Source organism: Phaenicophaeus curvirostris, chromosome 1 (genome assembly GCF_032191515.1).
Source record: "Phaenicophaeus curvirostris isolate KB17595 chromosome 1, BPBGC_Pcur_1.0, whole genome shotgun sequence".
NCBI lineage: Eukaryota > Metazoa > Chordata > Aves > Cuculiformes > Cuculidae > Phaenicophaeus > Phaenicophaeus curvirostris.
In genome coordinates, this window is record NC_091392.1 from 45,045,183 (window position 1) to 45,060,517 (window position 15,335).

The 15,335-nt window shown below is 41.9% G+C and overlaps 1 protein-coding gene across 1 annotated transcript; it reads right to left on the bottom strand.

The window, feature by feature from the left end:
• Positions 1-410: 410 nt before the first annotated feature.
• On the bottom strand, positions 411-9,288 carry RASD2 (RASD family member 2). Its single transcript, XM_069856864.1, has 3 exons — positions 8,420-9,288; positions 4,207-4,486; positions 411-2,701 (listed from the first exon to the last, which is right to left on the bottom strand). The coding sequence occupies exons 2-3, from the start codon at positions 4,475-4,477 to the stop codon at positions 2,172-2,174; spliced, it is 801 nt and encodes a 266-aa protein (XP_069712965.1). The 5' UTR covers positions 4,478-4,486; positions 8,420-9,288; the 3' UTR covers positions 411-2,171.
• Between the last annotated feature and the right edge of the window lie 6,047 nt (positions 9,289-15,335).

Consider the following 15,335-nt stretch of genomic DNA (forward strand, 5'->3'; position numbering starts at 1 on the left):
GAAACTGCTGAGAAGAACTAATGTCTCTGCAAAGACCACATTAAAGAGCATCAGGGATGAGCATGTCAGCTTTGCACATGAAGGACAGAGTTAGTCTCTCGTGTTGGAGGCTGCTTGGGGAAGAGTAACTGTCTGCTTTTGCTTGGGAGGATATCTGCATATGTAAGTTAATGTTCAAATAGATAGATACATGTAGATATAGACACATGTATATAGACACATTTGTTTGTTTTATTCAGACAGATAAATGTGTAGCCCTTGGTGTCTGGAGGACAAGAAAAGGCTCTTTCAGAACTTACTGGAGACATTATCAGGGGTCTCAACCCACAACTCACTCGCCTTGCACAGCAGAAAAATAAGACCTTCTTCATTATTCTTTGAGAAAGTAAAAAACAATGAGGACACAGGAAATAAATAAAACATGTTTAATCATAAACTATGTTCATATTTATAGCTAGGGAAGGGGATGTGGTCTGGAAGTTCCCTGGCAGCAGGAATAAAAGAACAGTGTGTTTTACCAGTCAATATACAGTACAAATGAAGGGTGGAACTGATAAATGAATATGGGATTTTGAGTCCCAGCAGTTAGTTTTTTGCAGACAACCATCGTTTTTGGTTTCCTGTCAAATTATAGAATGAACCAGTTCACAGCTGGTAGGTACAATCAAGAACAGAATTTGAGGGTGAAGGAGGGGTAATGTATCTGGAGCTCACTCTGAGGTATGTATAGCATATATACTCTACTGTTGTGTACAGTCTTGGGGCAATGCTTTGGCCACAGCTATGCATGAACACATCTCATTCCAGTCAGCGAGAGTGGAGAGTGCACATTTGAGAGATTAAATACGGCTTTGAGGACACACAGGAGCACACTGAACAACAAAGCCAGAAGCAGAACAGGGACAAAGCTGACAACACGGAAGCCTGGACAAGGCTGATAAAGTGAAGAAGTTAATGTCACCCCCAGATTTATCTGACCAGACAATTCAGCCCTATTTGGACAGCTAGTACAAAATGTCTGTTCTGAAGGACTTCAGCAATGCAAAGGTTTCCATCAAGGAAACCTTTATCAGACAACAAGGAAAAACATGAACAAAATGTCTAGAGGAATGTTAACAAAGGAACTATGATGAAGCTGGCCCTACAGTCATTCAGTTATTGGTTTTGAATGAAAACCCAATCCTGCCTCTGAAGGAATCTAAGCAAACATATAAATCAGATCAGTATTAGCTGACAAGAAGCCGAGGAAGAAACCATTGCTCCGGCGGTCAGCAAGGTGAAGAATGGCATTTGTACCATGGTATTTAGAGTTGTTGTGGCTGCTTTGAGGAACAATATCACACAGGCTTGCAAAGCAGTCAGATGTATTGGCTTTTTTGCAGAACAACTTCACTTTCAATCAATGTACATATTACATAGTTTTACAGATGAAAATCACCTTTCATTACTAGAAAGTAGACACTGTTTTGATATCAAACACACTCGCCACCTGATTTTGCTAAGAACTCACCCCAGACAATAAAAAACCCAAATCCCAAATAAAATCTATAATACAAAACAACATTCATGTCAATGCCAAATGTTAACTGTCCCAGCGAACATAAAATCAAGATCTTAATTCAGATCCTCTCAGAATTGAGTCATGTATTCATATATAGAGTCCACTCCCAATCTGGGAAATCTCAGTAAGTCTGCTGCCCTTTGAAATCCAAGTCCCATTTTTAAAGGAATGTTCAACCCTTGCATGCATACATACACACAGACACAAAGATACACACTTGTACAAACATAACCTTCTCTCCCTTAGCAAGAGCTAAATGTTGGGTAACTATTAATGCCTTCTGTGCATTTTTTATCTACTGTCTTTGTAAGAATGAGGTTGAAATTTCTTTACTTCTCAGGTCTGTATGCTTTAAACAAAAAGAGGAAAGAAGAACTACATTACAAAGACAGAGAATTACACTCATCTCAGGCATATGATTTTTCCCAGTGATTTACAAGGGCAATATTATTTACATTTGTGACTCAGCAGAATCTGCAGGAAGAGTTATCCTTTCTCCATGTTGGGTTTACTCAAGGAACCCCGTGAGCCCATTCTGTGCTTTCACAGACCATGTTTCTTTAAGGCACTGCATGTGGATGATGACTTCAGACAGAAGTGCAAGACCCCTTCACTGGATTGTGCATTTCTCCCTCTCCCTTGACTGACCTTCCCTGAGAACTTTTGATTTGATATACTTCAGGTCACTGTTGACGCTTGGCCGACGAGCAAAAGGAGAAATCATGCCATAGGCATCCATGTCCTTGACTCGGCGCATCCGGAAGGATTTTTGTTGGAAGGTGTCACCATACTGGATGGAGATTTTCCTGTGGAGGGCAGGGCTCATCTCATGAGGTAGCTTGGCCATGCTGAAGAGGACATAGAACATCTCATCCACATTGGTATTCTTCTTGGCTGAAACTTCAAAGTAAGCACAGTTTTCGTCACTGGAGACAAGGTTCTCACCTTCATCTGAGCGTACCTTGCGGCATATTTCACTGTGGTCGTTTTTGTTGCCGCAGATCACCATAGGTAGGTCAGCTGATTCCTTGGTCTTGTTCTTCAGGCAGGATTTGACCTCAAGGATCTGTTTCTGGAGCCTCTTGACCTCATCAAAGGATTCTCGGTTGTCCAAGCTGAATACCAGGATGAAAACATCCCCTGTAATTAAAAAATGATACTGTAAAGGCTTGTTGGTCACAGCTGATTTTAACAAATCAATAGGTTTATTTGCCATCTCCTTTCCATAGATTTTATTAGTTCTATTCAATCTATTCACTCAGTTGTACTTAAATTCAAATTCTTCTGATTCAACTCCTCACACCTTTCTGTAGTGCTATGGATGAGACCTGGGTCTATGATGTTACTTCAGCCGTATCTGACTGTGTGTTCCTAGGTTGCACTGGACTTGCAAATGATCATCTGTTTTACTCTCTTTTGTAAACATGTTTCTATCTCAGCTCTTTTGTGTTGCTTTTCTTTTTTCTTTTTTTTTTTCCTTTTTATTTGTATTTCTGTGTAAAACACAGCCTGTTCTGACACGAGGAAGAGTGGAGAGCTAGTAGCCACTCAGCCCTGGCATTTTTGATTACACAATACGCAAAGCAACACCTCAACTCAAGATTTACAGCTAGTCAGTTCTGAACACCTAATTCAGGAATTAAAGGTTTCCCAATGTGCAGTACATTGCTGTCATTTCATTTGCTCAAGAGAAACAGACCATGGAAAAAAGTAAATACATAAATGACACAGATCCCCCAGCATTTCCTTTTGACATTTCCTGAATTACAATTCCTTTTGCAAGCATAAAATAATGCAAATCATTGCTCGTTGAATGACATTCATGTGGAACGTGCTAAGAGAGCTTTCAGGGGCAAAAGCTTAAAACCACATACGAGAAACAGGCCCTAGGACTTCACTGAATGTGGATGCTAGCCAGGTCAGATGTGAACATCATGTTTCACTGGCCATTTAGAAGGGTAGGTAGCAAATCCAGAAAATAGGTTCACTGTGGCTGAATATATCTTCACTACCACTTTCACAGTTAGAGAATACATTTTAGCTCACAACAGCGAATGCTTGCAATGAAAGCATATAAAATGAGCTCAACATTTTCCCTTTTTCTTCTTTAAATAATTTGATTAACCATAGACTAAGGAGAAAGGGTAAAAGTAGAATGGTCCTTTTATTGGAATATCGAATCAAGGCATTCAGGCTGGAAATTTTAAGAAAAAAAAAACCATTGAGATTTTCTTAGTTTGAATTCCCAGCCCGTGCATTTTACATTTGTTTTTCACTGCTTGTGTCTTATAATTACATGCTTATTTTGTCCCTTGCTGCTGTTTATACCCACAAGATTTTATTCAGCCATTCACTTGTGAGTGCACTAAAAAATACAGATCGGGAGTGGAAGGCAGAAGGGAAATGAACTAGCAAAAAATCTCAAGTTCAGACCTTCACCCAGTGGACTTCTCTGCGGCTAATGCACTCCCAATAGTGCCTGGAGCATCCCAGACAGGAAATATCACTCTACAGATGTGCATTTTAAAAGAGAATCAAGCAACCCCTTTATCTCCCAAGAAACAGTCACTTCCAGGCTACAGTTTTCAAGTTAATATCTATCCTCATGATCTTTCACCTGTGAACTTCCCCTCCCACTTTCTCACCTGTCAGAATGGAAAGCCTCCTCATAGCAGGGAAAGGGTGATTCCCAGAGGTGTCCAGGATGTCCAGCTGATACATGTCTCCACGGATGTTGTAGACCTTACGATGAAAATCCTCAATTGTGGGAGTGTACTGGTCCTCAAACCGGCCATTAAGAAAGCGTGAAACAATGGAGCTTTTCCCCACTTTGGAGGCTCCCAGCACTACCATGCGGTATGAGTTCTTGGCTGGCACGTTCAGAGTGCAGTTTCCACCAGACATAGTCTTCATCATTGCTTGGTCCTGAAAGAAGAAATGCCAGAGTTGGAATAAAGATCAGAAACTAGATGAAGGATAGAGTAAAACAGTTCTTTACCAAAGGTTTCTCAAAGAATGCTCTGGAGCATGGTCTTGGTTAGTAGATCAATGGTTCATATAGAAAAATTTTCACTGGAAATGCTTTTTTTTCAGTCTTATTTCCAGAGAGTAAGGTTGGGGTTTTTTTTTGTTGTTTTTTTTTCTTTTCTTTTAAAGTCATATAAATGAAGGCATTTACACTGGAAAATAGCACCATTTTGAATTGTAATTTGCTATTTAACTTAAACGTTAAGGGCTAATTTTATCAGCTGTGTTTTAACTTAGACACTAGGTTCTTTCCCACCATCTGCGTCACTTAAACATTACCAGATTTTTCAGTAGAGCTTAGTTCTCATTTAGATACATAAACACAGAGGTCAGATTTCTCAATATATTGCATCCGCTGCAGCTGTCATTATGACCTAAACCACTTAATTTGGTCGTCAAAATAGGAGCTGTGTGCAATACCCATTTTGAGATCAATGAAAAGTCAGAAAGAAACAAGAATCATTCTTGACATCCATGGAAGACAGACATCCCTGTCACTATAAATAGTTGGTCCCATACAAACTTCATTACTGATGCACAGAGTTTGAGCCACAAAACTGTACTGGCCAATGATAAATTCTAAGATCTGTGCCTTCAGTGACCTTCTAGAAACCAGATTTTGATCTTGCTGTTTGGACTGGTAATGTGGGAACTCCCTATAAACAAACTATCAGCACTGCAGCAGGTTGGCTGGCAATGGATGGAGCTGCAGATAAATATATTTCATAGGAGTTTCAGTCTTTATACATACACAGCGTGTGTGTCACAGTCTCTGTGGGTGCTAGGTACAAGCAGGAGAAAAGAAAAGATGAAGGACAGACATCTTAAATAGCTGTTAAACAAGATTTCCAACCCCTTACAACTAAAATGAGTCTTGACCTTGGAGACCATATTTTGACATGGTGCTCAGAAGCAGAGAACTTTGACAGGAGGAGAAAAAAAGGGTTGCTCAGATATTTTTCATGTACCAGTTCAAATGAATTGTGTGCTCAAAGGAAAAGTATAAACCCTGTGTGTGGAAAAGTAACTGTTAAAGCAAAAAAGGCACATTTTTGACTGAGTTTATTTTGGTTACTGGAATCTTATTAAAGCATAATCAAGTTCCTGCTGTGCTGTTTATTTAACTTAGGTGTTGTTTATTTAATATTACAATGTGAGTGCTTCATGTACACTGAAAGATCATTTCTTGGTCCAGATCTGGATTCCTATCTTTCCCTCAAGTGAATTTTGTCTCCTCAACATTTATGTAGCTGCCGCTTATCTCAGTCTAAAGCTCAAAACCTTTTACTTCGTTTAACATGCAGTAAGCACCAAAGCAACAGTGAAGATATAGTCAGTGCTAAATAAACTAAACTCTGGAATTCTGATCCAGCACCATTACAAGTGCTGTGCACTTGTAGTGCGTGTAGCCCAAGGCAACAGCAAAACACTACTATTTATTATTATTGCTATAATTTGCTACATGCCAATAGCATATTTAGCCCTATCTAAAGCGCAAAGGAAAATGCGATACTTTTCTTACAGTAGCTTACAGTATGAATTATATTCAGCGGGCAGGACAGCATAATATTAGAGCCAGACAGTAATGTCAGAATATAACTTTGGATGGGCACACACACACGCAAAGTTGTGGTACTATCGGGATTGCTGTGGTGGGAACGACAGTAAAGAGAACACCTGGTATTTGGACTGGAATCTGTTTTATTTAGAACAGGACCCATCTCCAACAGTGCAGAAACACCAAATGCAATCTCTGAAACAACACTGCCATGTACCCTGGGTCAGCCCTTTCTTACATAGCCAGTCAATACTGTCTTGCATCCTTGGGCAGACAAATGGAGACAGAGCTGCTTTGGGATGCTTCCTTTCACCCTCTCAGGCTTTATTTAGCTGGCAGAGTAAAGCAGGGAGATAGATTTTATGAAAAAAACTACATACTTCTCTACAGTCCAGGTTCAGAATTTAGAAATGAGTCAGCTCTTCAGACTGGGATGGACCAGTACAGCTGCATGAGTATAAGTGTTAGTTCACACCTGTTGAAGATCAGTTTTGTACAACTTGGTGCAGCAGCATCTGGCAATGAGCACAGTTATGTTTTTTAAGCAAATGCCTTATATTTCCTAAACAGAATTTGAGCACTGCGGGACCTGATCCTGGCCACCAGCCTTCCAAGCCCAAATCTTATGACCGCCCGTCACACAGCAAAGGAGGTGGACTGTGTCACTGGAGCTGCTTGAAGGGTTGTTTTTGCACCTTTAGTGCAAAAGGCACTTCTGTCTTCCACCTCGAATTATATTGCTTTGGAACTCAGATAATGTCACTGTACAGTAAACAGCTTGGAGAAGGAATTGCCACCACAGCTACCTGCAGATGGGAGAATAATCCCGAGATCAAACAAATGGGATGCATAAACAGATTCTAGGACTCCTGCCTTCCAAGCTCTCTCTCCTGCCCACCTTTCCTCACCCTTGCATCTCTGGTGATTAAATCACACTGCCTCTCACTCTCATCAAAGGCAAAATCCAATGTGCAGACACATGCTCATTTCAGGATGCTTTGCCCCAAGGATATGGATGCACTGAAGGGGAATAAGGGGTATGAGGACCTGTAGATTTTAATGTATTAACTAGTTACCTTATGTCCTCCTTGTTCCACCTGTCAAGGCATTCAGTCAAGAGAACGCGTGTGCTTTCCTAACTGCATTTCATTTTACACAAAGTCAAAAGATGCTTTTCAACACTTTGATTCATGGGGTTGCTACTCATCACCTCTGCTACAAATCTGACTCAGAGTGTGCCATTGAACTGTGAGCTTATATTTGTATTTTGTGTTCTATCTTCTGATCCCCCCTGCTCCAGTTTTTCTCTAGTTCAATGTAATTTGTTTTATTTCCTTTTCAGAAAGGGAATGAAACTTCAGCCTTCACACGGAGGGGTAGGGGGGAGCACAAGACTCATACATTGAAACAGATTAAAGGCAGAAGAAAAGAAACAGAAAGACACCACATGTTCATGTACTAAATAAAGCAAAATCAATCAGAAGAGAATGAGGAGACAAACAACCTCCAGCTGGCTTTAATCTACATCCTTGCCTTCCAGTTTATTCAATGCTTAAGCATAGATTAATTCCCAGTGCTATCTTCTGCTTTATGCACTGGTTTGATGCTAGAAACTTGACATGAGTATTTATATGGGTACAGCACAGGGATTTAAAATGTCATAGAAATGTAGATAATGAGTGTTATCTCCCTTAATAAAGGGAAAGACTTGTATGTCCAGAGAGCTCAAACAGCTGTCCAAAATTGACATTAAACCCCATTTCTTTTGACTCCCTATGTCATCTTCTACATGTCAACCAGCACTGTTTGTTTCACAGGCAGACGTTGGAGTGAATGACAATGCGCTGCTTTTGCATGCTCTGAAGAGCACTTGTCTGAATTCTAGTCAGGTGCTGACAAATTTGACCCTGAGCATCTGGAGAGAGATATCTAAGCAAGACATTCTTCATTAAACTTGCCTAGAGATTTTACATCTTAGTTTTCCATCCTCCCATCAGGGTGCATGCTCCCTACCACTCCCTACTCATGAATAGACTTCTGAACTACCTCTCTTGCACTCTACAGTATTAAGCTACTGTTTCTGTCTGCCATCCTAATGTAATTAACTGCATCCAGCTAAAATGGACACAGGCAGATTCAAACTGTATCATGCATAACAGCCCTGTCACTTGTTAATCACTACTAGTATCCCTGTAATTTTCATGCACACAACAATCACCTCCATGGATTGTTTGTTTCTTACTTTCCCCCAAAACTCCATGCTACTTTCTTACCTCTCTTGCCTTGGAGGAGCAGTTCTGGGTCTTGGTGCAGTCTGACGAAGCTGATAATTTTAATCAGAGGCAGCTGCTGCTGTAAAAGGCTGTTGTTCTGTGGATCACACGCTGCTTTCTCTGGGCTTAGTTCTTCACCAATATTTCCTGGGAACTATGCAGGATTGGAAAGGACTGCAGGTCTCCAGAGGATATTCCCCCATGGATGGTAAGTACTGGATCAGGCAAAGGACATGGGCTAAGGAAGAATCTCAGAACCAGTGACGGCTTCTCCTTTTGGTGAGGCGAGCTCTTCTCCTCACAGCCTCAATTCAAGAGAAGGAGAGGCAGAGTCTCTCCCACTCCCACTGGCTTTTCTTGCAAGTTGCACTTCGTTGGCTCTGCTGGGGGGAAGGCGTTTCTGGAGCAACACCTAGTTGTGCAGGAGCATGGGTGCATCCAGCTGACCCACCCTGCCTCTACGCTGCCTCAGATCCTATGGGAAAATTTCAGTGGGGGTGTGAAAGTTGTCTTTGGCAAACCTACACTTTCCCCAGATCTTGCCTGGCACTCCCCCCTCATGAGCTTCGCTTCTTATGATCTGAGATTTGCTTTAAAACATTTGCTTCCTAGGACAGAAGGGGCTCTCCTTTACATTTGCCAATTATGTCTGTCTTCTTCCCTCCCTGCCTTTCTCTCTCTGGCTCTCACAACTACTGGCAAATTGCAGATTTTCCTTCTGTAGGACTCACAGATAACTGGCTCAACTCCTCCCTTGAAGTCAGTGTCAGACACAGGGGAAGGAGGGCTGCTGAGGGGGTGGGATTTTGTGCCTGTTGAAAAAAACCTTTTCTCCTCTGAACAGAAAGTTCACATGCATTGCAGAATGCACATTCCCCGTATTTCCACCAGAGACCTGTATGTAAGCATGTGTGGGGAATGGGTTAATTTACATGTACGGGAGACACAGAGACTTCGCTTACTTTTGCAATCTGTAGTTTCATAAACTGTTTCCAAAGGCTTTATACTTCTGTGCTGATCGTTTTTGCTAAACAGAAGTGGACTGACTCATTTCCCAAGTAAGGGCTTTCTGTCCATAATTCTTGTAACTCTTCTGCTGTATGAAATACTTCCTTCCATTCCCTCAACCTTGAAGACATTATGTTAGGATTATTGGTTGGCTTGATTAAGAAACAAGAATAATGTGTAGCTGTTGTTTGTTCACTTATATGTAAATAAATGAAAAACTAAACTAAAACTGGGAAATAAATATGTAAAACAAAAGTCACACTAACTGAAAATGTAGGGGACTGAGGGTCAGAAAAAGAAGAGAAACAAAAATTAGGGTGAATTCAAGGATTTTGTTCAACTCCAAGTGAAAAATTGTGTTCACAGTTTATTTTACTGTTTATTTGCTCTGGTTTTTTTTCCTTTTTCAGCTGAAGCAATAGATTAGATCTTCAAATCTATTTTAAATGTCAAAATGATTGATTTTTGAAAGATTCAAAATGAAATATTTCAGCATTTCCCACTTAAAACTCCAAATCAGAAGGGGAAATAAAAAAGAAAGGAAATACCTTGAAATTTTCAAGGTATTTTGACAACAAAAAATGTAAGGGAGGCACGATCTCCCAAATCTGAATATAGCTTCATGTCTCCCACAATTCTCTCTTTGAGCAAATTTACTCTTCTTTGAATGTAAAGATTCCTCCAACTAGTTTGTCTGTTTCCTCTCCAGACCCCCCTAACAGTTTCTGCAGCTTTTGAGGAATTCCTGAGGTGCTTTGCCTTTTCTCCTCCTTCTCCTCAGGGCACCAGAAAGTTTGTGTTGTCACCCTCAGAATAATCCCTCCCGCCTGCTCCTGGGCTCCTGCTGCTGCACAGCAGCCATCAGTAGCTGTTGAGGAGGGATGCTGTGGCTGTTGCAGGCACATGAGCTGGCATGCCTATACGTGTCTCTGTGCTGATGGACTTCAAAAGCCACAGCACAGGCTCTGAATCACATCTTACTGTAACCATCTGCAAGAGGCAGCAGCTCCCACTAAAGTCAGGCCTGAGCGGGAGGTGGATTTGGGGCTCCCAGGAAAGCGCAACAGGAAAACATCATTGATTGATTGCATTTGGGAAGCAGCAGCTCCTGCAGACAGCTTTAGTTTTGGCAAGGAAGAACACGGCTTGGCACAGCACCACTGAAACCCTTCAGCAGTAGTGACCTGGTAATGGGTAACAACCTGAAGTGAGCTCTTTTCAGACTATGGTACCAGGACTCCTTTTTCAACGCCTGAACCTTTTCTCTTTGGTAGAGTAGAATAGTATTTTTATGGCTTAGACACATTTTCAAAATAAGACTTGATGCTTTCCATCTCTGAGTCATTAGTTCAAATCAAACCTGGACCAAAAGGTACCATCTCTGGTGTCAGGTCAACTATTTGTGTAGCTTAGATCTGGAGTGACCAGCATTCTAGTATCACTGTCATGAGGGGAATTGCTGCAGAAATCAACAGAGCCAAGTCCTGTAGTGCTAGAGAATAAACTTCTCTTTCATCCCTATAGTTCACAAATCAAATGTTCAAGTTATCTGCTAAAAAAGAGAGAAGTGTAGTCATCGTGATGGCCATCTCATCAGCCTGGAATCTCAGCCTACTCAAGCTCGTTTGTAAACCAAATGCAAAATTCTTGCCTCGCTGGCTTCACCCAGACTGAACTCCCACTCAGCTTTCTTCTCCAGCATTTAAAGTAGCCAACTGAGTTTCTCAGATTATATAAAAATAAAATAGAAACCTACTTGACAAGGCATCTTGGCTTTATTTGATCTCTTTGCAAACAGCTAGTGAAATAATAAATTACTTTTGAAGTAAGCCTTTGAAAGATAATTGCTAACTATGAGTCTTCGGAGGCTTGAGAGATGTTGCTGTAGGTTTTTGTGTTGGTTTTTGTTTTGCTTCATTTTTTTCTGGTGTCCTCCCAGTTCAGGACTTGACGGAAAGCTGGGCTTTCATGCCTTCCCTCAGCGGTCACGATATCAGAGCTCAGAAATTTCCTGCTTTTTCAAAGACATCCTGAGGGCCTTCAGTGGAGAAGCCACATTATACCTGCTTATCTATGAGAAGTAGGGATGGCAGCACCTCTTTTTTTTAGGGAATAAGTGTTATAAAGGGAATAAGTGGATCAGAGAGACAAAGCTACCACCAAAAGAGGAGAAAAATTTCCCGGTCTCAGCAGTTTCCTCTGGTTAGTTGGTGACCATCTGCCTTTCCTAGAGCTTACAGATATTTACCAGTTTAAAAGCCAGGCTTGCAATGAATTGCTCTCTGGAGTCATTTCTCACTCCTACTCCTCTAGTCTATAAAGACAGCTTATTTTATCTGGCTAACGCCGTCACAGGATGACAGGCTGTGGCTGCAGTGAACCACCACTACTATGAAGGGCTGTACCTGCCTTGCTGGGTGACACTGGCTGTGGCTTGTGGTGCAGTCTTCGAGCCTGGGTGTCCTGTCATCGCCCCCATGGGGCTGCCTCAGCTGCAGAAGGTGTGGCAGATGGTGCAGATGTGGCTGTGCGTAGATCGTGGGTGAGCAGAGAGGGAGGACTTGAGAGGGCAAGTCAAAGGAGATGGAAGAGAAAAGTTGCAGCAAGAGGCTGGATAGAAAGACATACAGAGGAATAGAGACAAGGGGAGGATACTGCTGCTGTGTGTTGCTCTAACCACCTGGCTCTAAATGGTGAGGACTTTGAGTGAAGTGATTTGCTTTATGGTGGGATGCAAGTGGTCTTCAGACCCCTCAGAGGATTTTCCTCCTCTCTGAAGAAACATGCAGCACCCAGGCAACACACATATTGACCATGCTAGCACCAGGATCTGGGGCAATGTGGGCTTGTGGGGCAGAATTGACATTGTCACAACTAACTTATACCTTCTGCAGCTCCAGGTGCTGGCCTTAGCTAGAGACGGAGACTGATATGATGGACCGATGCAGAAGGACTGATCTGTTTCTCTCCACGTTAAAGCAAATGACAGAAGTGACAATCACATGCCTGTTCATCTCTGGTCAGAATTAGTTCAAGACAAAAGATGTTCCAAGGCTTTTGTCTCTTCTTCAAAAGCAGAGATTAAATATTTAAACCATCTTTTCTGTCTCTCTTCCCATTCATTTTCACTCCCCTAATTATTCAGTGAAGCAGAGTCATTTTCCCACCCCCTCACCTTCCCCCCCTCCCTCCCACATTCATTTCTCCTGCTTGTTGCTGCTCCCTTCAAGCAATGCTGAAAAGTTAGAGTTCAGGAGTTGGTAAACTGCAGGTACCAAGTCATATTCTGAACAACAGGTAGATGATCAGCCATACATACTACTGTCTCTGCATTATCTGTACCACCCCCCTCGGCATTTGAACTCAGAGAAGGGCTCACACGTACACATATTTGTGTATGACTGTAATTTCTTGGTTTCTCAGAGTGTAAAATGGGTTAATAATGACTACTGAGATCCCTGTAAGATAGAAAACTATTACTTTGCTGTGAAAAAACATCCCAAGTCACCTCTTATTTGCTGCATTTGCTGTGAATAATTTTTTAAATTACATTTTAATGACATTTTTGAGAAAAGACTGCATGTCTAGTCCCCCTCCTTTCCTTTTGCCACTGACACAACATGTCCAGATTTCCTCACCAAGCACACATGTACTCTTTCATTTCCATTCCTTTGCTGAAACCTTTTTAAACTTTCCACATCTTTGAAAAACTACTAAGAAGCAAAATTAAAGTTTTAAAACCCCTCTTTATTCAAAAAAGCTTCAGGATGGAAGGGGGGGGCACCAAAATATAAAATTAATTTCCTTACACTCAGTGAATAACAAAGGGGGTTCGTTTAGTGTCTCCCAGGCTCCAGTGGAGGAAAAGTGACCCCCACCACATCCATCTTTGTAGCCCATAATCCTGCTGGAGTGGAAAGACAAGTTATGTGCTCACCTGACAGTGACTACAGGGTGCTGTGTCAGCCTTTCAGGAAGGAGTGGGAGTAGGTGCACATCACGACTTGCAGTCTCTGTTCAGCATCCTATTTCCCTAGCTGCTCCAGGGCCCTCTGTCCACACAGATAACTGCAAATCTGGGAGGGAGCCAATACACGTTTGATTCTGCTGAATGAAACTGGTAGGAAGATGTTTATCCAAATGGCCCCCAAAGCTCTCCTTTGCCTGACACTGTTCCAGTGCTTCCAAAAGACAGAGAGGGAAAAAATCTCTTTTGGGCCACTTCTATAGATGTGTCCTCGCTGCTGGTACTTCGCTGCCCAAGATTTGCTCTTACTTATCCTCTGTTACCTTATGTTCTGACCCTCTTACCAGGGCTGATGATTGTCTCTGGAAGTTTTTTACCTGTGAGGGCAATGTAACAACTAAGGAGAGCAGAGGGGAAGGAGGAGTTGGGAGAAGATTAAGAGGACTGGGGAGGAGAGCTGTGTAAGCCTTCACAGAAAAATCTCTGATCAAAAGCACAATGAGGGCTCATTAGATACAGCTGAAAACAAAGACAAAAGAAATGGCATAGGAACAAGAGGAGATGTATGAAAAATGCATGAAACGGAGACTGACAAGCCAGAGCCCTTAGCAGCACATGTGATGCTGCCTGTGATGAGCTATTCTATTTTGGTCTTCATTAAGAAGTGGCAATTCAAGTCTGGGTCTGGCCCCTATATGTGGGATCAGCTGGGTCTGAATAAACACTCCCATTCAGAAACTCTCCTTGTCTTGGAAGCTGTTGAGGGCAAAAGAATTCTTTCCCTAAGGATCTGGTTTCTCACAGTCATTCATATTCTACAAACACTTTCCATCTACACCTGTGCCTCCAGAAAGTGGATTAGTTCACCTGTAAAACCTGACAATCTTTACAGGCACCTCCTTCTTGCACAACTCTACCAACACTGTTTTCTTTTTATGCCTGGAGACAGGCTTCTCTAAATCCACCTCTGCTCCCTGAAGTCATGCAGGTGGACTGAGCAGCCTCAGGCTGAGAGTTCAGATGATTCCCTTGGTTGTCATCCTGGAGCCAGAATTTGAGCACCAAAGCTGTCTAGTACTAAATTATCTTCTTGGATTGCCACACTGAAGCCAGATTAATTGTTTCCAAGCCCCCTCTATCTAAAGGACCAGTCCTGTGCTAGAACTCGGGAAATTACAGCAATTATTCCTTTTTTTACTGTTCCCCTCGTTAAGAAAATGAGAAAGTCTTGGGCATTAAAAAATGCCTCATTCCTTTGATTTCAAAGATATTACACATCTTTATTTATAATCGAAGGAAGCCAGTGCCAGAGAGAACAGGTGAGAATGACAGGTTGTTCTTTTAGGTTTCCTTTTGTTCTTGTTCTGTTTCCTCGTCTCAGAGGACTGCAATAATGTACTCAAGATCCAAAGTGGAATCCATTATAATAATAATAATGGTAATACTATGTACTCTTAGTGTGACTTTTTCTGTTAATATCTTCACAAGTTCTGCAAAATCTACAAAGCCAGACTTAGTTCCTCTTGTGCAGCAGGAACATAAATATTTTAGCAGTTTACAAATGGAAAAAACAAATGTTCAGTTAGGTTTTAAACTGTTACTCCCAGGTGACTCAGGGCGAGCTCCCTCAGCCCACATTCCAAACTGGAAACTGAGCAGCCATTTCTAATGAGCTGTGGAGCCTGAATTAATCGGTTCTGTTGAGAGACTATATAGCTTTTGGCCAGCTTGGAGCATTAGCAGAATGAGTTATATCTGTCTGTGAAGGGCCACACAAATAACAGCCTGCAGGCTGCAGGACTGGAAATAGAGTCCTCATCTCATCCTCAGTCCTAGGGATCAGCTGTATGGCCAGAAGGTGACACAGCACACAGAGATGAGTGTATAACAAACGCTCACTGCAGAGCACCAAAACCTTCCAGGGGTGTATAGTTAATGGAC

What these genes read in the sequence shown, in the direction of transcription:
- RASD2 (XM_069856864.1), bottom strand. Translation starts at nt 4,477, where the DNA reads ATGATGAAGACTATGTCTGGTGGAAACTGCACTCTGAACGTGCCAGCC. An exon ending in GAGGCTTTCCATTCTGACAG is followed by an intron (nt 2,702 to 4,206) that starts GTGAGAAAGTGG and finishes TTTTAATTACAG; the next exon opens with GGGATGTTTTCATCCTGGTA.